General features: G+C 40.3%; 1 protein-coding gene across 1 annotated transcript in view; it reads left to right on the forward strand.

Annotated features, from left to right (window-relative positions):
- The first annotated feature begins 3502 nt into the window (after window positions 1-3502).
- CDKL4 (cyclin dependent kinase like 4) overlaps window positions 3503-26719 on the forward strand; it is a 28198-nt gene continuing 4981 nt past the window's right edge. Inside the window, exons 1-7 of the mRNA XM_080813888.1 lie at window positions 3503-3726; window positions 6726-6847; window positions 16695-16767; window positions 22223-22313; window positions 23106-23303; window positions 24710-24792; window positions 25650-25706. Coding sequence (XP_080670014.1) covers window positions 3559-3726; window positions 6726-6847; window positions 16695-16767; window positions 22223-22313; window positions 23106-23303; window positions 24710-24792; window positions 25650-25706 — 792 coding nt within the window. The 5' untranslated portion in view covers window positions 3503-3558. The remainder of the gene's footprint in view (window positions 3727-6725; window positions 6848-16694; window positions 16768-22222; window positions 22314-23105; window positions 23304-24709; window positions 24793-25649; window positions 25707-26719) is intronic.

Here is a 26719-nt window from a genome sequence, read left to right on the forward strand (position 1 = left end):
ACTTAATATTTTTACACTTGTGATGTATTTTCTCTTCAGGGGATGGAGGGTGATGATTTTAAGTCTATCTTAGGCCCTTCGTTTCCTCTTCTCTCTTCTTTACAGTTTTTCCAGATCCCACCCCATTCCTGTATCTGCTCTTTGCAAAGGCTTATAGTGGAACCTTAAGAGATATCTCTTCCAGAATTTGGAATTTACTTTTCTACTTAAGTTTTTAAATTCCTCTGTCTTCCTGTTACTTTGGAAGCATTGCATTTATCTGGTTTTATTGATCTGGTTGATTTCTACAGTTTTGAGAAAGCTATGTGAAAAGATTTGATTTAGACAGCTGCCATTATCCTCAGCTATCTCAAAGTTCTCCACCATATACATCTTCACAAGCCATTTAGGTATAATGTGGAACAGGTTTGAGAACTTTTGGTAGGGGTAGAAGATAAGAAAGAAGGCAATTTAAAACAAACGGATTTTGAGATGATTCTATTTGTGTAGAGATAGTCATCAAACAGATAGTTGGTCTGTACCTCAGGTAAGATATTAGGAATTACTGCTTCTTACTCTGGTAGAGTCCCTAGTAAGCTGGAATTAGATCCATTAATCCCTTTGAGGAATTTCTGCCTTGGTCTAATTCCTGCCTGCATGCCCAGACTCATCTTCCAGGAATATATAAGGGCTTCAGAAAACAGGTACTATTTAGATGTTACCAGATAAAGTACTATTTTCTGGTGCTTTGTTTCATCATATTCAGAAGTTTGGTTGATATGACTATGAGAGACCTAAATATTAGTCTGAGAACTCAATCACTAATAAGCCACTTGGGGAAAAAAAAAGAAAATCATAGATCAATAGATCAGATCACCTACCTACAGGGAAATAAAATAATACAGACTTAAAGATCATAATTAAGCTTTTTGGCATATTCAGAGTTTATTCCAGTAACCGTAGGGCTTATTAAGCACGTTAAATTCATAAATCCACAAAGATCTATACCAATAACTTTCTAAAGCAAATTCCTAGTTTCTTCTGTTTTCTTCCCTGTCACTTAAAACTAGGCTAAAGAACAAATGCACGTTTGTATCTAAATACATGTAAGAGAATAATATCTATGTAACAATTCGGTATAACTAATAGTTTTCAGAACATAATCTGTGATGAATTTTCCATGTTTTTTAAGTGTGTATGCTTCCATTTTCTCCCTTTCATAAGAGAGAGAATAAAATCTACAAAAACCTACAAATATAGCATTGTAGAATAGTTTAGTAATAGTCATTTACCCAGTCAAACACTTTTCTCAGTTGTGTATTTCTGTGATGGCAAGTGAGTGTAGATGATTTCTTTCTCATTGAGACAATCTATGGATGGAAAAGATGTTAGTAAAGGAAAAGAAAAGAAAAAGGGTACTCATTTGAAACATGAGAAATTTAAAAAGTGGTCAACTCTTTCACTTGACATTTTGTTTTTACTAAGACCTGGATTGTGCATTCTTTTGAATTAACTGAGAGGCAGCATAGCATAATGATTCAAATTGGGATCTCTGGAATCTGACTGCCTGGGTTTGAACTCCATATTAGCTTCATTTTGCCTTGATTTTCTCATCCACATAATTGAATGAAAATAGTACTTGCTTACAGAGTTTTTGATGCCCCCTTAAATTTTGCACCTGAAGGGAATGCCTCACTCACCTCACTAAAATCCTGGCCCTGAGGTCTATTCTGCAACTCGGGAAAGTAAGGCTCAGGTATTATTTGACCTTTGCCCAAGATCATGTGCCCATTCAACACAAGAGATTTCAAACTCAGAAAGCCCTAACTGTGAAGCCCCACTCTTTCAACCCTTTGTTTTCTCTGCCAAATAAGCTTATCTACTACCACTTGGGCAGGTGGGAGCACCAGGCAACACGATGGTATTGCCAACAGAGATGTCCCTAAAGGACAATGCTAGTAATGGAAATAAGGAGAAAAAGAAGACAGATGGATTACTAAACCCTTTTCAATGGTTATAATATAATAAAGCTCTAATGTTAAAATAGGAATTGAAATAAGATGCTTTGGACAGATGGCTGAGGAACCTACTAAGTTAAATGAGAATTTCAGAATACAAGTGTTCATTGACATTGTCAGAGAAGCCATTTTTCTTGAAGTTAAGGAAGTAGGAAGGGAAAACATTGTGTTTAGACCTGTAGCATGGGGGGCACCTGGGTGGCTCAGTGGGTTAAAGCCTCTGCCTTCAGCTCAGGTCATGATCCCGGGGTCCTGAGATCGAGCTCCACATCGGGCTCTCTGCTCAGCAGGGAGCCTGTTTCTCCCTCTCTCTCTGCCTGCCTCTCTGCTTACTTGTGATCTCTGTCTGTCAAATAAATAAATGAAATCTTAAAAAAAAAAAAATAGAACTGTAGCATGGTATGAATGGGAACTTCCAGGGACAACATCTAACTAATGATATGTAACAGTGGTTAATGACAATTGGGCATGTAGTTAAAATAAATTCCAAGACCAATGAGCTCCTTGCAGACGGCATTATTAATTTTTATAGAGTATGACCATTCACTGCCTTAGTGGGAAAGAGTTTTGAGGCTGGACTTTACCACCTGCAAATGTAATGCTCAAACAGCATTAGGCTGCCAAATATCTATTGTGCTAGTTAAACGATTAAACTTTAAAAAATGAAAAAAAAAAATAGTACCTGCTTCATAGAATAGTTGTACAGATAAGATGTAATTTTCATAGGACAATGTTAGTTAAGTATTTTTAGTTCCTAGACTCACTTATTTAATAATGTTGGCCTTATTTGTTATTTAATATGTAATCCGATCGCCACATAATTCATGAGTGGGTGAGGCAGGACAGAAAAATTAAATATTTCCATGGAAATCTAGATGAAAGAAAGCATTCATGAAAAATTAGAGAAACCTGTCTTCTTTTTTGTGCTTTTTATTTTCTTTGGGAAATTTAAGGATCTGTTCTTTCATACATATAAAAGCTAAGAGCAATAAATGATGTCCTAAAAAGATGTTACTCTTTGTAATGGCTGCTTTGTTCCACAGTCCACATTCACTCTTTCTTCTCTCCACCAGGGGGAAGTATAGTACTTTGTATGTGTCTTATTCTCGGTTCTTTCGAGTCCCAGGGGTGAGGAGGGAAAAGATAAACGCTAAATGTGAGAGTATGAGATGTTCCTTAGCTGGATTTTACAGCACCGTATTTTAATCATTTACTTGAGGATAATGAAAATAGACTAGACAAGGTTTCTTTTCACAAATCCTTTAATTCAACGGAGGTAAATGCAGACCTATTATAAGAAATATGTGAAATCTTTGCAGTAGCTGGAAGAACCACATTAAGACAACTGAATTCCCAAAATAATGTTCAAATATTTTTAAGTATATTTAAAAGTAATTGATGGAAATAAGCCTTTGGCATCCTGAGTAAATCGGTTTCATGTACGACGAGACTGTGAGAACACTGTCCTTGATCACTTGACTAAGCTGAGTCATCTTATTTTCCAGGTGTAACATTGTGCTGCAAGTCAGTCAATACAGTAATTTAAGTCCTGTCAACTATAATGGAAAAGTATGAAAAATTAGCCAAGATTGGAGAAGGGTCCTATGGGGTTGTATTCAAGTGTAGAAACAAAACCTCTGGACAAGTGGTAGCTATTAAAAAGTTTGTGGAATCTGAGGATGATCCAGTTGTTAAGAAAATAGCACTAAGAGAAATACGGATGTTGAAGGTAGGTTGACTTTCTCTGTGTATCTATAACATCAGGGTCTGGAAGACCTATGTATACCAAAATTACAATTTCAATGAATTTTGAAGTGATTTTTTTTTCTCATTGGACTTAAATTTCTTGGTATCAGCAACTATGGAAAATAAATTATTACTTTGGACTTCGGCAGTTCTGATATTGAAGTACCTCTATTCTGGTTGGTAAATATTCACTGTCCTAAGTCCTTCAGCCCAGTGTTTGCCCTCCCCGTCCCCTTCCTTGGCCTTTCTCTGCTCATCCCCCTCCCAAATCCTTCTTCCCACAAACCAGCAACTAGAAGAACATCTCCTGGCACAGGAGCCCACAGGACTGTACTGGTGCCCCTGTAGGCATCGAGACGGAGTGGTCCTTCCTGCTCTCCACTGGTTCTTAGGCATATTAAGTATCTCCCCCATCTATGTATACACATTTTCCACAAGGATTTTGTTAGTTGTTTTGTTTTGTTTTGTTTTAAGTAAGCTCTATGCCCAATGTGGGGCTTGAACTCAGGACCTAGAGATCAAATCACAGTCTCTACAGACTGAGTCAGCCCAGTAGGTACCCCTAAAGTTGTTTTTACTCTGAAAGGATTTGACATGTAACATTTATAAGTCTTCAATGTAAATGCTTTCCTATCCTAGAACTCTTCTGTTTAGACCCATAAAAGAACTGGGGATGCTTCTCATCCAGCATCCTTATCTTATCAGAGAGGAAACCGAGGCACAGACAGCACTTCTCAAACATTAATGTGGAGAATTAATGTGGGAATTCCCTAGGGGACTTTGCTAAAACGCAGATTCTGAGTCAAAGTCCATGGTCAGCCTGAGATATGGCATTTCCAGCAAACTGCCCGATGGCACAGAAGGTGCTGGTAGGCCACACTCTAAATAATAAAAGTGTGATTTCCTCAAGAACACACAGCTGACATTTACTTTCGACCTGGGTCATCTTTTTTTAGGAAAACCCCAGAAATCGGTTTTTAGGGGAAGATAATAATGATCATATTATCTGTCCTTCTAAGTATTATTTGCAGTAGGTTTCCTCAAACTAATAGTAGTTTAAAATATAAGTTAATATACACGGGGTTTTCAAGATTACATCCATCCTAGAAACTGGTCCACCGTTACCTCACAGCCGGCAGAGGGCGCTGGTTAGCCAGCCAACTGTCCCAGCGCTAAGCTACAGGGTGTGTCTGTCTGAACCCGCTGTGCGTTGTTTTCCAATACAAGCAATGCTTTTTATCCACCACCTCCCTCCTCTTCAAGACTGCAAGGAAGGTTAACGCTCAGGTAGTACCTCCTGGGTCACAATGCCCAAATGTAAGAATGGACTTTAAGGTAAAAACTAGCCAGATTCCTCCTCAGCTTGGTGCCTGGTGATGGTTCTCTTAAGGTACCTCTTGCCAGCTTTGATATGTTACACGCCGCAGGCCCTGAGCAGACTCCTTCCATGATAAATTTACCTGACCTTCCTCACATCCTCCTATTATTTATTTAAATGTGATTTGATTTCTGTCCTCCTTATTACCTGTTTTACTTATACAAGTCACTGTTTCTCTGGGCTAAGTTGATTTCATTTGCAAAGGGGATACAAATTGCTTATCTACCCAAAGACAGATTTGACCAGGTTAGCATCTATGAATCCCGAGCTCTTCTGGTAAAGACACTGTTTCACTTCCATCGTGTGGTTTTCAGTGTAGCACAAAGCAGCTGGCTTACCTGTGTGAACTGTTTCCTCCATTTTGCGTTTCTGCTCTCGGCAAATCGATTTTGTGCTCTAGGCATATTTTTAATATGTAATAGAGTCCTTTTACCCAAACAGTTGAGCACATAGTCGCAGGGTGATTTTTTCCCCCCCTCACACCACGTTTATAGATACTGAAGTAGAGGATGCTATCGGTCTTGGGCCTGCAAAATATCTATGCAGCTCTCACTATATGCAAAATACTGTGTTCCCTCTATGTAGATATCCCCCCTGAGTAGGCGGTATAGGGTTTGAAAAGTGGTATATCTAATACACCAGGGAAAAAAGAGGGAAGATGAGTTATATATAAGTGGGAGTGGTCAGATATCCTGGTTTATAGCTTTTGTCCCAGAGTCCAGTCTAATTAGCACCCTCTTTCAAAAGCCTCCTTTTCAAAAGCCACCCTAGACTTAGGCAGGGTGACCATATCCCTGTTTGCTTGGGACAGTCTTGTCTAATACTCCGTACCCTAATAGGATGGCAAATTATATAGTTACTCTGTGGTGGGTTATCTTACATAATTAGAATTTTTCCTCTGGTTTACAACATTAAACAGAGGCTGCCTGTGAAATGTTTCATATTGAGATAGAATTTAATACATAAAAGAAATCTAAGCATAAGAGAAAACAATAGAATCAGAACAGAGCTGAAAATATAAACAAATTAAAAACACACTGCGGGGACTCAATAGGCAAATTAATCAGATTTGGAAGTTGGGATCTAGTATTTCTGAGAGCCAACACTAAAATCCAGACTCCTTTTAAACCTCTTGACATTTATATTAAATCCACGGCAATATGCAGGCTAAATGGGGATTGAAAAATTTTATAGCCTTTTACTCAATAACTCCATCTCCTCAGTTTTTTTATCCAGGTTCCTTTATGATTTGGATACTTAGAATTTTCACTAAATCCATGAAGTATTATGGTATCAGTGCCTATATTTTATGTTGTGTACTTCATTTGCTATCTCTGGAGAGATTCAAGGAGTTTAATTACCATCTGTTACAGGTACATTAGAAGAAGAAGAAGAAAAATGTCTCCTTTTTTTTTTTTTCCAACCTTAAGTGTCTATGATTCTTACTAAGAGTAGTTTCTCTTGTGAGTAACCATAATAAAATTATCCACAAGAGATGCACAGAGAATGATAAACAAGGCCTTCTGTTGTTTAAACTGTAGGGATCTGGGGAAAAACTACCAGGAAAAACAAATCACTGAACTTTTATTTCAATTCCTTTGCAGCAATTAAAACACCCAAACCTTGTGAACCTCATTGAGGTGTTCAGGAGAAAAAGGAAAATGCATTTAGTTTTTGAATACTGTGATCACACACTTTTAAACGAGCTGGAAAGAAACCCCAAAGGGTAAGTAATCTGGAAACTAAAGCTCTGCATGGCTACTCGATTTCATTATATGTGAAATTAACTGTAGCAAATTTCGTATCTGAAGCACACTCCTCTTTCTACCAAGATGCATCTGCTGGCTACCCCCTCCCATCTTAGTTAGGATGTGCTCAGAGGGAAACAAATATTAACCTAGAGTAAAAACATTAGGAAAACAAATCAACTGCAGATACAAATCATAATACATTTCGAGGCTAACTTGTGTACAGGCTTACCTCAGAGATATCCCAGATTTGGTTTCAGATCACTGCAACAAAGCAAATATTGCAATATAGGGAGTCAAATTTTTTGGTTTTCTAGTGCATGTAAAAGTTGTTTACACTATATGGTAGTCTATTAAGTGTACGATAGCATTACATCTAAAAAAAAGTATATACCTTAATTTAAAAATATCATATTGCTCTAAAAATGCTATCATCTGAACTTTCAGCGAGTCATAATCACTGATTGCAGATCAGCATGAAATACAATAATAATGAAAAAGTATGAAATATGAGAATTACCAAACACAGACATTCAAAGTGAGCAAATGCCATTGGAAAAATAACAACCTTTCCTTCAGGATGTATTTAGTAGCAAGGATTCTCTCTCTCTCTCTCCTTTCCCCTCTCTGTCTCTTTTTAAGTTTTATTTTTTAAGTAATCTCTATACCGAACATGGGGCTCAAACTCATGACCCTGAGATGAAGAGTCTCACATTCTTCCACCTGAGCCAGCCAGGCGCCCTCACAAGGATCTCTGAACTACCCACTTTTCACTCTTTTTAAGTCTTAAAAGTGTATAAGTGTATTTTTAGTCTTATAAGTGTATACACATGTTTTTGGCCCACCTGAGACTTGGATTTACATAGGGGAATACAACTAGGAACAGTGCAGAACATGCCACCCTTTTTATGAAATGCCGGGTACTTCCATGTAACAGTGATTAATTTAAAACATCCACCTGCTTTTACTCCCTTCCTAAAACCTACTTGAGTAACAGCCAAGAGAGTGTAAACCCTGCGAATAGCAAACTGAGGTAAACAACCAGACCGCATACGTACCAACCCTATTTGAGCCATTTGTTTATTGGGGTAAATTCACAGTTTGGAGCAAACACTGGTGTGAGATATGAGGCAATCAACCTAGCAGACATGTGGGATGAGCTGTGGAGTGGTGAGCTGAAGATCAAGAGACCCGAGGACTCAATTATCTCATTAAGATCTGATTTAACACCAAGATGGTGGAAGTGTACTGCTACCTGCCCGATGAAACCTTTGGTGTCCTCTACTTTTTGGATAGAGAAAGAAAAAAACACTTGTTAGATCAACAGCTGAGTACTGAGTCCTGACACTGTGTAGGATTTGCTCAAGCAAAGAAACTGCATGTATGTGCAGCAGCCAAAATTGGCATCACCTGATTAAACTTAAAATGATCTATTCCCATTCTCTAAGACCCTCTGAGTTCTACAGTAAGTACAAAGGGTAAGTTAATTAGTAATGTGATAGAAACTGCCTCCCTGCCAGAGGAAGGATTTTCCTTCCCATTGCACTATTTATAATGGAATAATCTTTCCTTCAGGAAGCTTAGGATCTAATGAGGAACCAGAAATACAAAGAAACAATTATAAGCAATTATAGTGTTATAAAAGTAACGGGTTTACCAAACTTCAGCTGTCCACTCCACTTCTGGCTGATAGGAGCATGTTATACACATCCGTAAGTCAGGCTTCAGCTTAATTTTAGCTTTATTGAGGTATAATTGACATATAAAAGGTTTGAATTTCTCTCTCAGTTAACTGTTCATAGAAAATTTCCCCTAAGACAGGGTGTGGTTTGGTGGAGAGATGGCCGTGAATCATGAGTACTGAGAAATACATTAGTGAGGTTTGCACAAGCAGCACGTCCCAGATTATGAAGTGTGGCGGGGTGGGGGGGATCCTTTCTTTGAAATGGCTTCCTGATTTCAGTGGGGGTCATGGGATCCCTGGATGACAGAGGCCAAGTGGTAGTTCTTCATTTCAAGAATTGCGGTAACAGGCAACAGAGCCATGGTGATGATCAAAATGGTTTAATGGATCATACGTTCTCTCGAAACAAAACAGATGGGCAGATCACTAAGGTTCTATTTTTCTATAAAAACTGGTGACTAGAGGCTTGACTTGCGTCACCACAGTAGGCAGTTCACAGAACCCGGGCCTTGTGACTTAAGGGAAGATGGCTTTCCTTGAGGAGTGGACCGGCAATAACGTCACACATCTGCACTTAGTTCTTCCTCTTAGCCTGCCCCAAAGTAGTCTGCAGCCATTCACCAGAATGTGTGCTGGCAAAAGAAAAATAGCCTATCTTTCAGGAATTAATGGACAGGCTCTGAGGTAAAACCAGTCACCAGTGACCTTGAAAGTCACTGAGGTCAGTTTGGGGGGAATGGGGAGCAAGAAGCAGGAAGTGTGGTGGTGAATGAAATCTTGACTCAAATCCACCTCACCATAGTCCCAGTAGGTCCACAAATCCATCCTTGAGATTATTTCCCTCTTTTATTTTTTTTAATTTTTTTATTTTAATAAACATATAATGTATTTTTATCCCCAGGGGTACAGGTCTGTGAATCGCCAGGTTTACACATTTCACAGCACTCATCATAGCACATACCCTCCCCAATGTCCATTTCCCCACCACCCTCTCCCGTCCCCCCTCCCCCCAGCAACCCTCAGTCTGTTTCTTGAGATTGAGTCTTTTATGGTTTGTCTCCCTCCCAATCCCATCTTTTCATTTTTTCTTTTCCTACCTCCCCCCAACCCCCCCCGCCTTGCATCTCCACTTCCTCATATCAAAGAGATCATATGATAGTTGTCTTTCTCCGATTGACTTATTTCGCTAAGCATGATACCCTCTAGTTCCATCCACGTCGTCGCAAATGGCAAGATTTCATGTCTTTTGATGGCTGCATAGTATTCCATTGTGTATATATACCACATCTTCTTTATCCATTCATCTGTTGATGGACATCTAGGCTCTTTCCACAGTTTGGCTATTGTGGACATTGCTGCTATAAACATTCAGGTACACGTGCCCCTTCGGAGCACCACGTTTGTATCTTTAGGATATATACCCAGTAGTGCAATTACTGGGTCATAGGGTAGCTCTATTTTCAGTTTTTTGAGGAACCTCCACACTGTTTTCCAGAGTGGTTGCACCAGCTTGCATTCCCACCAGCAGTGTAGGAGGGTTCCCCTCTCTCCGCATCCTCGCCAGCATCTGTCATTTCTTGACTTGTTCATTTTAGCCGTTCTGACTGGTGTGAGGTGGTATCTCATTGTGGTTTTGATTTGTATTTCCCTGATGCCGAGTGATGTGGAGCATTTTTTCATGTGTCTGTTGGCCATCTGGATGTCTTCTTTGCAGAAATGTCTGTTCATATCCTCTGCCCATTTCTTGACTGGATTATTTGTTCTTTGGGTATTGAGTTTGATAAGCTCTTTATAGATTTTGGATACTAGCCCTTTATCTGATACGTCGTTTGCAAATATCTTTTCCCATTCTGTCAGTTGTCTTTTGGTTTTGTTAACTGTTTCCTTTGCTGTGCAAAAGCTTTTGATCTTGATGAAATCCCAATAGTTCATTTTTGCCCTTACCCCAAACCATAAGATACCTAGGAATAAATCTAACCAAAGAGGCAAAGAATCTATACTCAGAAAACTATAAAGTACTCATGAAAGAAATTGAGGAAGACACAAAGAAATGGAAAAACATTCCATGCTCATGGATTGGAAGAACAAATATTGTGAAAATGCTATTCTACCTAAAGCAATCTACACATTTAATGCAATCCCTATCAAAATCCCATCCATTTTTTTTAAAGAAATAGAACAAATAATCCTAAAATTTATATGGAACCAGAAAAGACCTCGAATAGCCAAAGGAATATTGAAAAAGAAAGCCAAAGTCGGTGGCATCACAATTCCAGACTTCAAGCTCTATTACAAAGCTGTCATCATCAAGACAGTATGGTACTGGCACAAAAACAGACATATAGACCAATGGAACAGAATAGAGAGCCCAGAAATAGACCCTCAACTCTATGGTCAACTAATCTTCGACAAAGCAGGAAAGAATATCCAATGGAAAAAGACAGCCTCTTCAACAAATGGTGCTGGGAAAATATTTCCCTCTTTTCTAACTGGATAGTTGAGAGGATACACCAGCAGACGGAAGAAGAGCCAGCTGGCTCTGGGCCAAGGAATGAAAGTTACCGCGGTAGGAAGAGCCCAGTGGAAGGGGCTGCTGTGCTGCATTTTCTTTACCAAACTAGAAAACTGAAAAGCCATACTATGCGTCTGGGGGAAGAGCACAGCTTGACGCTCTGAGGACCTTGAGGAGGCACAGCCGGGAGGTAGATGAGCTTGATGCGTATGAAAAATCCTCTCCAGCACTCTTATCACCTCGGATCTTTGGATCTCCTCCTCCTCATTTTACTAATGAATTTCTGGCGTTCAACTTCGATTGCCATCGGCAACCATTAGCCAGGTTTCAATCACCAGTTTAGCAATCAGCTCGACTCATTGCTAGCTGCTCCAGGTAGTCTGGTGAAACTGGAATCTCTAGGAAGTGCGCCCGTTGTGTCACAATCAGCCCAGGCTAAACTCTGGTTCTTCCTCTCGGGTCCTACGTCAGTGAAATCCATGCTCACAGGCATTCCCCATTGCAAATTAGCAGCATCTCAGAGTCCTTTATGCTGTGTAAACCTTTTCCTCTGTTTGACTTTGTAGCAGGCCCCCTGAGACACGCTGGACTGTGACTTTAGTTAAGGTTTGGAGCCCTTTCAAGGTCTGAGAAGAATCCCCGTGCGGCACAGCTACTCAAGTGAGAGCATTAGAAGGTTCTTGTCAAGGCAAAACCAGCCTCATCATTCGAGCTGGGGGGCTGGTTTGCCTGAGAAGGGATGTTTGGTGGGATCTGGGGTGCTCTCAGTTACATGAACACTCCCGAGGGTCACATTTCAATTCTTGAAGTATAGGTAGCTCTTTCTCAGTTAATTAATTGAGAAATTAATTAACCTCACATAAGTTAAATTTGTGTTGTCACTTAGCACCCTGCAGGATTATTCTCCGTGTTTGATTCTTCAGTCATTTCATGTTATTCTTATACAAGCAATAACAGGTTTTTTTTACGGCGAGCATTGAAACTTTCAGTTTCCTAACTGTGCGTTGAACAAAGATATTAGAGCCCTAACCCTGTCCTTTTTAAATTTGTCATTAAGTTAGAGCCAACCCGCCCCACTTCTCTTGTATTATTTATGTTTCCCATATTGTTCTGACACATTCAGTCTTCCAAAGTCTTGCCTTGAGTAGGCATTTTATTCCAGATGATGACAGATGATTTAACAACTAGTTCATCTCTGGGTGCCCATCTACCAGCTAGTTGAGTCCCCAATGGTAGTTAGTGATTAAATCAGATAGCCAATAACCAATCCCCAAGGCCTTAGTTCCTGGCCCGCATCCACTTCTGGTATCGCATTCTGAATGGTTCAGGATTCCACAGGAGAATTCACTCCAACTGGCTTAAGCAGAAAGGGATTTATGACAGGGTGCTAGCTTATAATTTCCGAGAGTGCCAGAGAAACGTGCTTAGTGAAGTAGCTACTAGATACCAGGTACCACCCCCGGCCCCAGAGCTACCCTAGTGAACAAGACAGAGTCTCTGAACTGAAGGAAAGCACAGGGAGGGGTCAGAGAATGCCTCGGGAGGGGAGGAGAAGGAACAATAAACACAAAGATCTGGAGGCGTAAACAGGCCAGGCCTGCTCAGGGAATGGCGGAAACCAGTGGGGCTGGGGAGGAGTATCTGTGGGAAGACGGGAGGGGACAGAAGGGGAGGAGGTTAACCCAAGTGACCAGCGTGAAGGGGCTGGCAGACCTGAGACAAGGTTGGCTTGTAGTCTCAGGTAGCAAGGGTTTACTGAGGACTCATTTTGTCTGGGGTATGGACAGTGGATATCGGGTTTTCCCATGGTGTCATATAACGAAATAAGGCAAAGATGAGGAGTCCTGATGGCAGCAGCAGGGTCCCTCCAAGTGACAGAGAGAGCACAGCCCCTGAGCAGTCCAGTCTGAATTCCCCCATCGTGACACCCTCCTTCGTCTTGCGCCAGGACGTCTAGTGTTTGCTCTCAGGCCTTCACTGTTCCTTGAGGATTTTTCTCTGCCCTCACCCAGCGTCTAATACTTGAACACCGAGGGGCGGCTGACTTCTTCTGAAGCTTTTATTTCACCCCAAAACACTTTGAAACCTGCTGCCTGTGGCTGAGTCGTGTTGCAATCCTCTATCTTTCTGGAATGAGCCCTGTGTGAATCTGTCTTCTCTCCGATAACTATCTTCTCTTCTTAAGATCAGTGGTATGTGTTCGTAGCCGGTGTTTTGTACAGATGTTGTGTTGCCTGTGATGGAACCTGCCTTCTGGGAATCGGAGCTCTTCTGTTCAGAGCAGAGCCGTGACTCATCCCCGGAGATGCCACGAAACAAACGTTCCTCTTCCACAGCAAGAGTTCAGGACTTTGCTACAGCATTCGTCCATGTCCAAATCGATGTTATTAACATAAAAACTTCGATTCCACCAGTCTCTGAACCCTCGCCCTAACTCGTTTCCTGATTCCAGGACTTGATGCCCCGTTCCTGCAGTGCTTGGATCCCCCCCAGCATTCCATGTCTACGTGAATCGGGCCCGTGTTTCGCTCGCAGGCTCTTGCAAGGCCTGAAATCCATTTCCCTTCCCTCCACTGCCACTGCTCTAACCAACATCACCACATCTCACCTGCATTGTTAAGTCAGCTGCCTCATAAACCTTCCTGTCTCCACTCAGCGTGCAGAAATCCACTCTCCATATTCTGCCACTTGTCTTCTTGAGTCCTTTCAATGACTTTCCTTTAGACTTAGAGTAAAATCCAAACTACCTACCCAGATCTGTAAGGCCCTCCATGGTTTGGTCCCTGCCAGCCTCACCAACCTCTTCACTCATGCTTTGGCCACCCTGACCTCCTAACTCTTGCTCCCACAAACCCGTTCTTTCTCACCTCGGGACTTTTGCCATTCTCATGGGGGTCTTCTCGTCTTTCTAGAGGGTTTCAGGCCCATCCACTGGCCTCACCTGATCTCAGACCCTCATTTCCTAAACCTATGGAGATATGAAAACCCAGAATCTCAGGAGATAGTCTTAATGAACTTATGTGGCATTGTTCCATCTGTACACATGAGGAAAACTGCAGGCACAAATAACTTACTCAAGGTTCTAAAACTTGGAAGCAGCACAGCTGGGATTTGAACTCTGCCTCATAGGGCTCAAAATGGCTATACTTGTCTTTCTCTTATAAAAACATTAAAGCAATGTTGTCTGTGGCATGGCTCTAGGCAAAGAGGGGAGAAAGATCAGGGTATATCATAATTCAGGTAGGGGCGCCTGGGTGGCTCAGTCAGTTAAGCCTCTGCCTTCAGCTCAGGTCAGGATCCCAAAATCTTGGTTTTGAGTCCCGTATTGGGCTCCCTTCTCAGTAGGGAGCCTGCTTCTCCCTCTGCCTCTGCCACTCCCTCTGCTTGTGCTCTCTATCTGTCTTTCTCTCTCTGTCAAATAAATAAATTAATTAAATTAAAACAAACAGCCTTTTAAAAAAAAAGAATTCAGTGCAAGAAATAGAAGTGTCTCTAGACACTTCCAGCAGAAAGAGATTTAATATTGAGAATTAGGGGCTTTCACAATATTAGTAATACTTAATAATTAAAAGAGCTGGAGTCAGAGGGCTGCCACCAGACTACAGGATATCAGGACTGTGCCACCAGAACTGTGACCTGAAGTCAGAAAACTGCCCTGAGGAAAATCCTTCCACACACTGTTGCTGTTTCTCAGCAAGTACCGCAGATCCACGCCTCTGTGAGGCCAGCATCACCTGCAGGATGAGTTTAGTTTTTAAAAAGGGATCTAAACATATGATTTAAATTTCCAAGTATGATAAAACATTAAGGCCAAGTGATGGCTATGTTTGGAATATTAGATCATTTTAAGCTTTTTAATTAAAAGATTCTTACAGTAGACACTTAGCAAAAGACATCTTGTGTTTCAGATTTTTGAACTATGCAAACAGCCACTCCATCCCCACAAACACAGTTGAAAAACAATGCGTGGGTAAAAATATGTGCAGCACATATGCAGACTCTGGTATATAATGAGTCTTCATGAATCAGTTTTAAAAAGGGTAAACAGACCAGTCAAGAAAGACATAAAGACCATGAACACAAAATACTCAAAAGAAGACATGTAATGTCCAATAATCATGTGAAAACAAAAGTCACTAATAGTGAAATGTCAATAAAAACCAAAATGAGCTATCTTTTTATTTTAACCACAGTTTGACAAACAACAATGGCAAAACCAGATGTTGGCAAGACAGTGAGGAAACAGGGACTTGAACACACAGAGGTTCGGTGGGCAATACGCAACTGAAGGCGCCATCATGGGACAGTGATGTGAGCCATGGAAAGGCATCAAGAGAAAGTTAAAGGGAATGTAATTGCTATAATTTATAGAGATGGTGACACCAAGTAGACTACTCCCAGACAAAGGTGAATTGCCCAGATCTCCAATTCCCCAGTGGAAAATACCTTCCAGTATTTCCAGGATCCTGCAGGGACTAGAAGCACCCAGCCTCTCATTCTCATGGGACACGTGTTCTCCCTGGCCTCCCTGGCTGCGCACCTGCCTGCTCACCAGGTGTAAGAAACTTACACAACTGCAGCACATACTCTAGTGTGTTTCCAAATTGCTGGAAGTCAGTCTTTAAGTATGCCTTCCTTCCTGCAAAACCAGGTTTTAGGTCTATCTGAAGGTCACATCTGCAGGATCAAAATTCAACATGTGGCTACCATTGGTCCTAGAAATCCCACTTCTAGAACTTGCCTTAAAAAGATAATTGCACAACTGTAGTAAGACGGATGATTGTACATATTTTGTTTCTAGGAATAAAATTGAGTCAACCTAATTGCTCACCAGTGGGAACTAACTAAGTAGATTATGACACATCCATGTAATGAGACCACGAAATAGATGTAAACGCATTAGTACTTATACCTCTACACATATATATGCTTCCTGAAAGAGGAGGGGGAAGTTGCAGAGAATGAAATGTGTGACTAGCCAGCTGTGAGAGACAGTTCTTCATGGATATACTCTTTTAAATTTTAAATTTATACTCTTTAAATTTTGAGCCATATGAATGCATTTATTTAAAATTAAAGGAACATCTGTGTGGCTCAGTCTGTTAAGCATCTGACTCTTTCGGCTCAGGTCATGATCTCAGGGTCGTGAGATCGAGCCCCACACTGGCCTCTACACTGGGCATGGAGCCTGCTTAAGATGCTCTCTCTCCCCGTCTCCTCCTCTCTAAAAATAAAGTTAAAAAGTAAATGCAGAAGAAAAAAAGTAATAAATGCAAAGAGAGGGAAAGAAACAGAGGTGCCCGCCTGAAGAGAAAGTTTGGGGTAACAAGTTTTGAGTCAACACTTTCTACTCCTTTACTTTGCAATACTGTTTGGATTTTTGTGATAAGCATATACCATTTCTACAGATATCTAAAATTTTCAAATTACAAAAGAAAATTATGTATCTATAATGAAAACACAGTAAACCAATTTCTATGAACATGTGCAAAAAACTATCCCCAGTACACTTTGCACCGTGTTTGTTGGCCACTGCAGGCCCTCACCCACTGCATTTCTGTCCCCAGCTCCTGTTCCTGACTCCCCATCTTAGGAGTTTTTATTTCCTTTTTAATTTTCTTTCCCCCAGAGTTGCTGATGGAGTGATCAAAAGTGTATTATGGCAAACACTTCAAGCTCTTAATTTCTGTCATAAACATAACGTAAGTAACATTTTCCAATGTATTTGTTAATGTCTTCTTTTCTTCTAAATAGCTCAGGGATCGCCTTAAAGAGCTAAAGATGGAGGGGAAGGAAGAAAGTCATAGAATGTGGGAAATGTAATCCATGGCTTTTTTTCCCCCCAACTTCCATGAAAACCAAATATTCCTTATGAATTAGAAGCGTGTGTGAATTCAGTGTTCCTTCTGCCCGTGGCACTTGGTTTGATTTTGTTTTTATGTTTTTTGAGTCTTTTATTCTCCAACAGACACCCTTTCTCTATCCTTTAAAAAAATATATTTAGCATTAGTTTTTTAGATCCATAGTCCTCAAACTTGAGCATGCATCAACACCCCTGGAGGTCTCATTATGATACTGTTTGCTGGGCCCACCTGCAGAGTTTCTAATTCCATAGGTCCAGGATAGGGCCCCAAGAATTTGCATTCCTAACATTTGCCCAGTTAATACTGAAGCTGCTGGTCCAAGAAACACACTTTGGATACTACCGTGTTCTGGAAATCATTGCAGCTGATTGCGTATGTGTCATTTAACTTGTTCTTTCACCTGTGTTTCCAGTAAATTAGTATTCATGTCTAGAGACTTGATCATTTCGGGTTCAGTTTTTCAGACAAGAATATTTCATATGTAATGCTGTACATGTCTTCTTGCATCAACATCATGAGGCATATGTCAGCTTGTCTCACTTTTGATCATCTTGAAATAGATTAGTGGGTTTAAGTGCTATTAGTTTGATCCTCTCCACTATGAATTTCCTGGTCAACCTTTTTACTTGATGACTTTAGCCTTCATTGATGATGACTGCCTATATCTAGTATTTCATTAGGGTTAAAAGATGGTGATTTTCAAACTCTACTATCTTTTCTGCATTTATTAATTTTAATTCTATGGAGAAGAACCCACCCTGACGGACTCTGGCTACTGTAAAATATACTATTCAGAATGAAAAGTTGGTATCTTAGCAGCCTCCAAGAGTGAACAATGAAGGTTTTAGAGGAATGTAGGCATCATTACAAATTTATAGATCTTATACATTTGATGTGTTTCAATCCTTTGCAATCATGGTTCTCTCTGATGTTCAAATTGTCCCATCTTGGGCCAATGGGAACTTCTTTAAGTTGGTTTCTGGGGAATCACTGCTATAATGATAGTTTTTAAAAAATAACTCTAGACCTTTTGAGTTGGTGCCTAGAGAGAGGCAGCACCTGGGCAGGGATACAGGCTACCAATATAGTCAGTTTTGATGCCAGAAGAATGTCTATCATAGTCTAGGATTGCTGGAAAAGAATGCAAAATCATGGAAATAAATTTCAATACTTAGAGGAAGCTTCCCTTAGTTTTAAGAAAGTCAATGAAGAGTTTGTTAGGAACAATCAAAAGCTTACATTTTCTATTAATTAAGTATTGAGCTGGGGCACCTGGGTGGCTCAGTCGGTTAAATATCAGACTCTTGATCTCAGCCCAGGTCTTAACCTTAGGGTCATTAGTTCAAGCCCCGTGTTGGGCTCAATGCTGGACGTGGAGCCTACTTTAAAAAAAATCAAAATAAAAAATATTTTGTTCACAAGATACATAAGCCTGGTTTTCATGATGCAAATGCTTTCAAATACATACTAAAGATGACACTGAATTAAAACCACATCTCAGGGCACCTGAGTGGCTCAGTCAGTTAAGTGTCTGCCTTCAGCTCAGGTCATGATCCCGGGGACCTGGGATCGAGCTCTGCATCGGGCTCCCCACTCAGCAGAAAGCCTGCTTCTCCCTCTCCCTCTGCTGCTCCCCTGCTTGTGCTCTCTCACTCTCTCTCTCTTTCAAATAAGTAAATAAAATCTTTTAAAAAATTAATTAAACCACATCTCTGTTGCTTTCTACCATGTTACCAGAAGTATTAAAGCTTACCTAAGGTTCTTGTAGGAGTCTTGTGGGTAATTAAAATGATTTTTTGAAATTCTGTTTACCGTAAGTGTTTGTCCTTTATCTCTGTAGTCAGACACTTTCCTCTGTACTGGGTTATACACTTGAATGCAGTGACTGTGCTGATTTATCTTTGTATCTCCTCAACACCTAGCATGGATCTCTTTATATAAAAGGTGCTCACTCAATAAATATTTATTGAATAACTGGATGAATGAATGAATGAGTCAAACAACTTACCTGCTGGTTGTGACTTACTATTCCCACCAGACCCAAACATTATTAGAGCTCAGTACAACTGCCATCATTTCTCTCCTCAGAACAACAGGTTCTGTATCTTAAGTTTTAAAACCTCCAGTTGATAATCCATGACCTCTATTAAAAATGGATAATTTTTCAGATAAACTTCCCTCCTCCAACATGGGAATTATTTCTGAACTCTGGTTATGCTATGGTTAGCCTAAAGTGCATGCAAAGGAAAAAATTTAGTTCCTTTGAAAGCTGTTACAATACTACATCTAAAATCTTTATCCTCTCCTTATTTTTAAAGGAACCCTCATGATATTCTCAATAGAAAAGGCAATCTGACCCAATGGCGTTGCTGAAAATTCACAGCTTTCAACCTATGGAGACCATGACTACCTTATTCTCTCCAGAGTGGTGATCCTAACCAAGACAAGAAAGGTTAAAGTAATAAGGAATTAAGGTCTTATTAATAGAGACCACCTGGAAGCTCATTAGAAATGCAGACTCTCAGGCCCACCCTAGATCTACTGAATCAGAATCTGCATTTTAACAAGATCTCCAGGGGATTCATATGCTCATTAGATTTGAGAAGCACTGGCCTTAAGAAAATCCAGTTCTTTCTTTTTGTTCTTTCTTACCCTCTAATATTGCTAGAATGAATTAACTAAAGTGACCCATTTAGTATCATTATGAACTCGTGGATTTGTGTATACCTGATATATTAGACAAAAAGAACTTCCTCTCAAAATGACAAAACTGCAGTGACTTCCAGGATGTGCATATCAGGATGCAACATCCATCATTGTCTGGTTAATACTCATGTTCTGGTTATGAAGAAGGGGGTCCTTTTCCTCACTGCTGTATCGATATCCATCTCTAAAGCTCAAAGAGGACAACCTTTTGAGATAATAGAAAACTATTATTTAGGAGCGTCTGGCTGGCTCAGTTGGTGGAGTGTGCGATTCCTGATCTTGGGGTCGTAAATTCGAGCCCTGCATGGGGTGTAGAGATTACTTTAAAAATAAAATCTTTAAAAAAGAAAAGAAAAGAAAACTATTATTTGATCAGGTTGTACAAGAAGCAATTTGTGAAAGTTCTGGAGTTTCTTAAAGTTGAGGGTCAACCTCTTCTTGTTGACTTGTGAGCCATTAAAAATGAGATTACACATTAGCCAAAATAACCCAACTTGAACAATATTTTCTAAAAGCTGTGTATGTAACCCAAGTTATTTTAAAAATTAAAAAAAAAAACCTGCTTCTGTCACACTGACTTGCAGGTTTTTTGGTCTTCGGTGGAAAGCAAGCTGATTGCCAGAGGCACTGTGAGTGTGCACTGAGCACAGCTTGGCAGCAGAGAAAGTGAATGCGGTATGACTAAGCGGCGGCCGTTCTCCATGCTTGACTTCCTACTGTTCCAGGCAGTTTTGCCCTCTTTTGCTTTCTTCAGTATCCTCTTCCCCTCTATCAGTAGCTTCTCTTACCTGTACCTACACCAGTAATTTTTCTGTTTCCTTGGGAAACATCAGTACTTGATTTGACTTTGTGGGTTTTTTGGTGGAAGATAAATTGCTAAAAATTTCACATGGACTTGCATTAGATCCAAAAATTGTATTTAAGTAGGCCAAAAGACTAGTGTTGATTTAAGTCTATTTCCTTGATAATGCCACATGTAGTCCAGAAATTTTAGAATTTGATGCAAACTCTTTTGGGAAATAACATATTCCTAGTAAATCACCAGCTATTGTGACTAGGACTCAGAAGTGTTAATCTGCGTTTCATAAATGTGTTGCTTAAAAGGCAGAACCTCAAAACTATGTTGGTTTATACTACAGCAGTGTAGTTTTTAAAAATTAATATCTAAGGCCTTAGGACTTTAAAGAGGCCTAGTTCCTTCTGTTGGTCATACAAATTATAAGATAGTTGACAATAACTGAGACTAACTAGGAACAAGCTTCTACTACCACTGCCATTTTTGTGACCTAAAATGAATTTGGGACTCAGCCTTTTCTCTTCCCAGATAGCTACCACAGAAGCAAAGAAAAATTACTTCAGAATTGTCAATGTAGCAGGAATATATAAAGGGACTGACAGAATACAGAGGAGTGAGGCAAAAGGAGCTGGTTACTGTGACACTCAATTGAGAGACGCTGTCAGTGGCCACCTGCCATCACAAGGTAGTGGCAGGCGTGAAGGAATTCACGTGCAAGGGCTGTGAAAAGGACAGAGCTCTGGATGAGGGCTGAGCACCATCAGTTTTGTCGGTTTGCTTGTCTAGGAGGAAGGACTGGAAAGATAAAGTGCTGAAAAATAGGGCCTGAGTAGTGTTCTTGGAGGGCCTCTCCACCATGGAGCGGCCACTTCTGGAAGAACAAGGAGTGAGGCTTACAGCAGCCTGCCTTACCCCAGTGTGGCCCTCGCACGTCCAGCTAGGAGCACGTGTTCCATTCAGGGCCTTTACAGCAGCGCAGCAAGTTGTGAGGTCCCTGCCTGCAGAGGAATCATGGGAGCCTCTGTGAGGGGAGGATGCCTCACGGGGGTGTCCTGCTCTCCCAGGAGGGACCCCGGCCGACAGTGCTGTGTGGTCATCTCTCAGGAGAGCTGCTAATGCTCCCAGCTTAGCTCACTGCTGAGGAAGTGGCAGTGGTCCTTGTCCCCTGCTGCGGAAGCCTCAGCGTCTCTTGAGCAGTAGGTGACCATACCTCCCAGCTTACCCAAGACAGTTGTGGTGTGGTCCTGTTGTCCCTGCGTAATTACTAGCCGAGCTCCTTTCACACATCCCAATTTGAGCAATAAATAATATGGTCACTCTAGTTATAAGCCAACATTTTAAGCACTTTTTTTTTTGTTATCATTCAAATGTTTTTCCAGTTTCTCAAATCTGTAATACTTATTCAACCTGAATTGGGATTCCTGGGTGGCAGTTCTTATCAGAGGTACATTGAGTCTAATCTCATCTAGAGTTTTACTTCTTGCAGTTTAAGTAGAGCCCAATAAAATGTGGAAGAAATAATTGCATGACACGGCCTTCTTAAAAAAAAAAAGTTTTCTTATCCAACAATTACAATTTCAATTCCTTCACTTATATAGCAGCATTCTGACTTTTTTTCTTTTGGTGGGATAAGATTTACAAGTGAAAATCTGCCAATTAAAGTTTTTCTAGAAAGATGAAGGAAAAGCATCTTTATCTCACAAGCTTTGTTTATCATCTAAACTAATATTTAATGTTTATTATCTTTGTCATTTTGATGACCCAGAGAAATAATCAAATATTATCTTACAGTGTATTCACAGAGACGTAAAACCTGAAAATATTCTAATAACTAAGCAAGGAATAATCAAGATCTGTGACTTTGGGTTTGCACGAATTCTGAGTAAGTAGGAATTTTTCACTTACCCATCCATTTCAGATGATTATGAAATGATACAAACTCTTACTTGTTTTAGATATTGAACAGATGCTAAATGTGACACTGTGACTATTCAAAAAGGAAAAGTTCACTTTTACCTTTTACCCAATACCTTAGTGCGCTCTGCAACTCCACTCCACTCCACTCCACTCGAATTCACTGGACATCATGTTTATGTGTTTTGCCTCACAAAGGAAAAGAATTATAAGATGCATTTCTGCTCTTCATGCACTTATAATCTGAAGTAAAAGAAACAAAACATAATACAGGATGGTTCACAGTGGAGTACAAAAGCGAGGGTGAGGTGGTTCCCTGGAGGCAGACATTACTGTGTCCCAGAGACGTCAGGAAAACCCTGTGGGGTTTGTAAGACTAGAAGACTAAGCGGAAAATTCTGGAGAGGCTTCAGAGACAGTGCTAAGCAAAAGGAAGTCATTCTACATTGGGGAGCGGGGGTTGGGAACCAAAGGGAAAGGGGATCAAATCATTATTCCTCCCTGAATCTAGGACTGTATGGGAGGCAAAAACCCACTGCAAGGTGGGTGTACACAACCACTACTCTGATAGGACAGACACAGCGCACCATCAGAGCTGACGGCCTGAGCGCACAGTGGAAGTATTCGGGTACTTGGGGCTTTGCTGCCTCCCGAGTGAGGAGTGTTGTGGCCTCGGAGTTACTGAAGCTTGCCTGAATGCCTGACCTGCTCCACATGTCACAGGAATGTGACCCACCTGATCTGACTGACGCATTTGCAGTTCCAGGAGATGCCTACACTGATTACGTGGCGACACGGTGGTACCGAGCTCCAGAACTTCTTGTGGGAGACACGCAGTACGGTTCCTCCGTGGACGTATGGGCTGCTGGCTGCGTTTTTGCAGAGCTTCTGACGGGCCTGCCACTCTGGCCTGGAAAATCAGATGTGGACCAGCTTTATCTGATCATCAGAACACTGGGTAGGTGTTGCATTTTATGGCTTACAGAGCTGCTCCATTGTTAGAGCGATAGGACGTCACTGTACCAAACAAGAGCCTTCTTGCTTCTCCTAAGTGCTACTCGGTTGCTTGTCCTGGGTTGTTGCCAGAACCCAACTATTTTCTCCATGTGGAGTCATGACTTTGCTCAGCGAGAGTCTCTCAGGTGCCTTTCCGAGTCAAGTCAATTAGCCTTGGAATAAACTATCCACTTACTTTCCATGTCAGGCTAAGATAGGGACAAGGATAGGAGTCATGTGCATAGAGCAGACTCGAAGAGATATTTGATCAAATGTCATTTCTGCCCACTGCAAAAGAGGGATTTCCCCCCATTTACTCTAGAGCAGGGGTCAACAGACCTTCTACAAAGGGCCCGATGATAAATATCTTAGGTTTTGTAGGCTATAATGTCTCTGTTGCAACTTCTCAACTCTGCTACTTTGTACAGCACTTAAGAATTTATAAATTACTTTCACACACTTAATCTCTCCCAGTCTTAAGAAAAACCCATTAAGGATTATAACATTTTTAATTGTGCCTATGTTACAAGTGAGGAAACTGAGGCTCAGGGAGCTTCCATGATTGGCTTGAAGTCATATAAATTTAGATGCAGAGCAGGAATAGGACTCAAGGGGCCCCTTCCATAAACTTCCACCGTGTGTCAGCATCCGTGGGCAGTTGGAAGAGGACGTGACCCAGAAGGTTGGCTGCAGCTTTACATGAAGCAACAGGGACACAAGGAAAGTGATACATTCACACACCCGATGGTACTTATTAATCCCTGCCCCAAGCCTATCCTGACAGCCCAACTCCTGGGCGATGGAAGCCCTGCTCTTTGGTCTGATGCTGGTCCCTGTTTGGTTCCAACACATTCTTTCTGAAAATTCTACAGCATGAAAAATGTAGGGTGAGGATCACCACAGGCCACACATTAAGTATATATTGTTTGACTGATTGCTGAAAAGGACTGTGGAAATTTACATTAAGCAGACATGAGACAGACCTGAGTTTGAACCCTGCATCTGTCCATTAATGACCATGTGACTTTAGACAGGTTATTGAACTTCTAAGCCTCATTTCGCTCATTAAAAATAGCAACTACTGTGAGATAGTTACGAGATCTGTTGTAAAGCCCTCAGCATGGTCTTCTTGCCTCATCTTCTGGCGGGGGCTGAGTGGCAGACTGAGCCACGCGTAGCGAAGAGAGTTGCATGGGAGGACTGCCCCTTCCCTGAGGAGCCGCGTTTTTGCAGTGACTTGCTCCTCCCAAATCTGGAAGGAATGATCAGGCTTAGTATTCCTCGTATATCTGGACTTCAGAAGTTAATCTTTTAAACACTTTCATTTTTATTAAATTTGTCATGAGTTACATGGTTTGTATTTTGCAGGAAAACTAATCCAAAGACATCAATCTATCTTCAAAAGTAACCAGTTTTTCCATGGCATCAGTATTCCTGAGCCAGAAGACATGGTAAACTGCTCAATCTTGGATATTTTATTATTTGTGTTGCAACTTTCTTTAAAGGGGTATTTTTTTTTTAAGTATCTGTACTTTTGGCTCCTGTTTTCCTTCTAGCGCACTGACACAGATCAAAGAAATTATATAAAACAGCATAAATTAACCAAGAGAATGCTTTAAAAATCTACTTGCCCTATCTAGTCAAAGATTAACTTAATGTTAAATTTGAAGTGCTGATATATTTAGTTCCTTACAAAAATACCTTGATCTTTTTAGTCAAAATACTCAGTACCTTTCCCTGAAGTAATTATCTACTGTTTAACAATACTTACTGTCGTCGTCTTTATTTTGAAAACATGCATTCTCGATTTTTTTGGCTTGTAAAACAAAGCTCAAGTCCATAAAAACCATTTCTTGGTAACGGATATTTTCAAGTGGAAAGTCATTCTACAAAATGATCTTCATTGTATCCAAAATCAAAACTCCAAATGGGCTTCTCCCTCTCCCTCTGCTTGTCGTTCCCCCTGCTCGCTCGCTCTCTCTCTCTGTCAAATAAATAAATAAAATCTCTAAAAAGTAAAATAAAATAAAGTACTGTTGTAGGATTTCAGGGACACTTGGAGCTCACGTTTACCAAGCATCAATTGCAAGACATTGTGAAATTTAAAAAATAATTCCAGTTTTTGTCTTTTAAATCTTATACTATAGTGTAAAATTATATAAAAATAGAACTTTAAAAAAGTCCTTAAAAGGAATTATCTAACCTACTAGGGGAGGTCTTTCTCCAAAGTGTTCTTATTTCTAATATAGTCAAAATAAACATAACTTTGTTGTCATGTAACACTGAAATTCTTTATTTTGTTTTCTAGGAAACTCTTGAAGAAAAGTTCTCAGATGCTCATCCCATGTCTTTGAATTTCATGAAGGTACTTAAGAATCAATTATAACCATTACTGCCTGCAAAATGTAATAACTGAAGCTAGTAACTCTGGGAGGGATTGACAACAGGGCAGATAATACCAAGTAGTCACTGAAAATAATAAGGAACTATAAAATAATTATAGTTAAAGGAACATCAGTAAGTTAAACACTAATCTTTCTAACATATCCATTAAAACTAGTCAAAGACAGAAGAGTAAATTAGCATTTGCTGTGATGAACGCTATTACTTCTTTTGCATTTATTAAGAAATTTGACTGTTAACTTGGTAAATTTATGAGGATGAAGGTCTAGAACTGTACTGTCCAATATCATAGTCAGTAGTTATATATTACTATTGAACACTTGAAATGTGGCTAATTAGAATGAAGATGTACTAGATTTCTAAGAAAATTACTATAATAAAGAATATTAAATATTTCACTCAGAAGTTTTATGATATTAATTACATGTTAAACTGATTACATTTTAGATACATTGGGTTAAATAAACTTTAAAATCATTATTTTAAAAAAATTGGTAGACCAGACAAACTCAGAAACATGCAGACACCAGATATAGCTCTTTCACTAGGCCCAAAAGAAATAGTCAAACAAAGCACAAATTCTAATAAAAATCAGAAGAAATTCACCTATGACTAGTCTGCCATTCATGCTTAACCAACTGACCCATGCTAGAAGATGTGACTCTTTTTTTTTTTACTAAAGATTTTATTTATTTATTTGACAGACAGAGATCACAAGTAGGCAGAGAGGCAGAGAGAGAGAGAGGAGGAAGCAGGCTCCCCGCTGAGCAGAGAGCCTGATGTGGGGCTCGATCCCAGGACCCTGGGATCCAAGCCGAAGGCAGAGGCTTTAACCCACTGAGCCACCCAGGCGCCCCTAGAAGATGTGACTCTTAAAACCACTGTGGATACTGAAAGCTCTTAGTGGGATACGGATGAAGATATCAGTAACAGTATCTATTTTTAGCAACCAATTAAGTTCTATCTATAGCAGTG

This window comes from Martes martes (genome assembly GCF_963455335.1).
Source record: "Martes martes genome assembly, chromosome: 9".
Lineage (NCBI taxonomy): Eukaryota > Metazoa > Chordata > Mammalia > Carnivora > Mustelidae > Martes > Martes martes.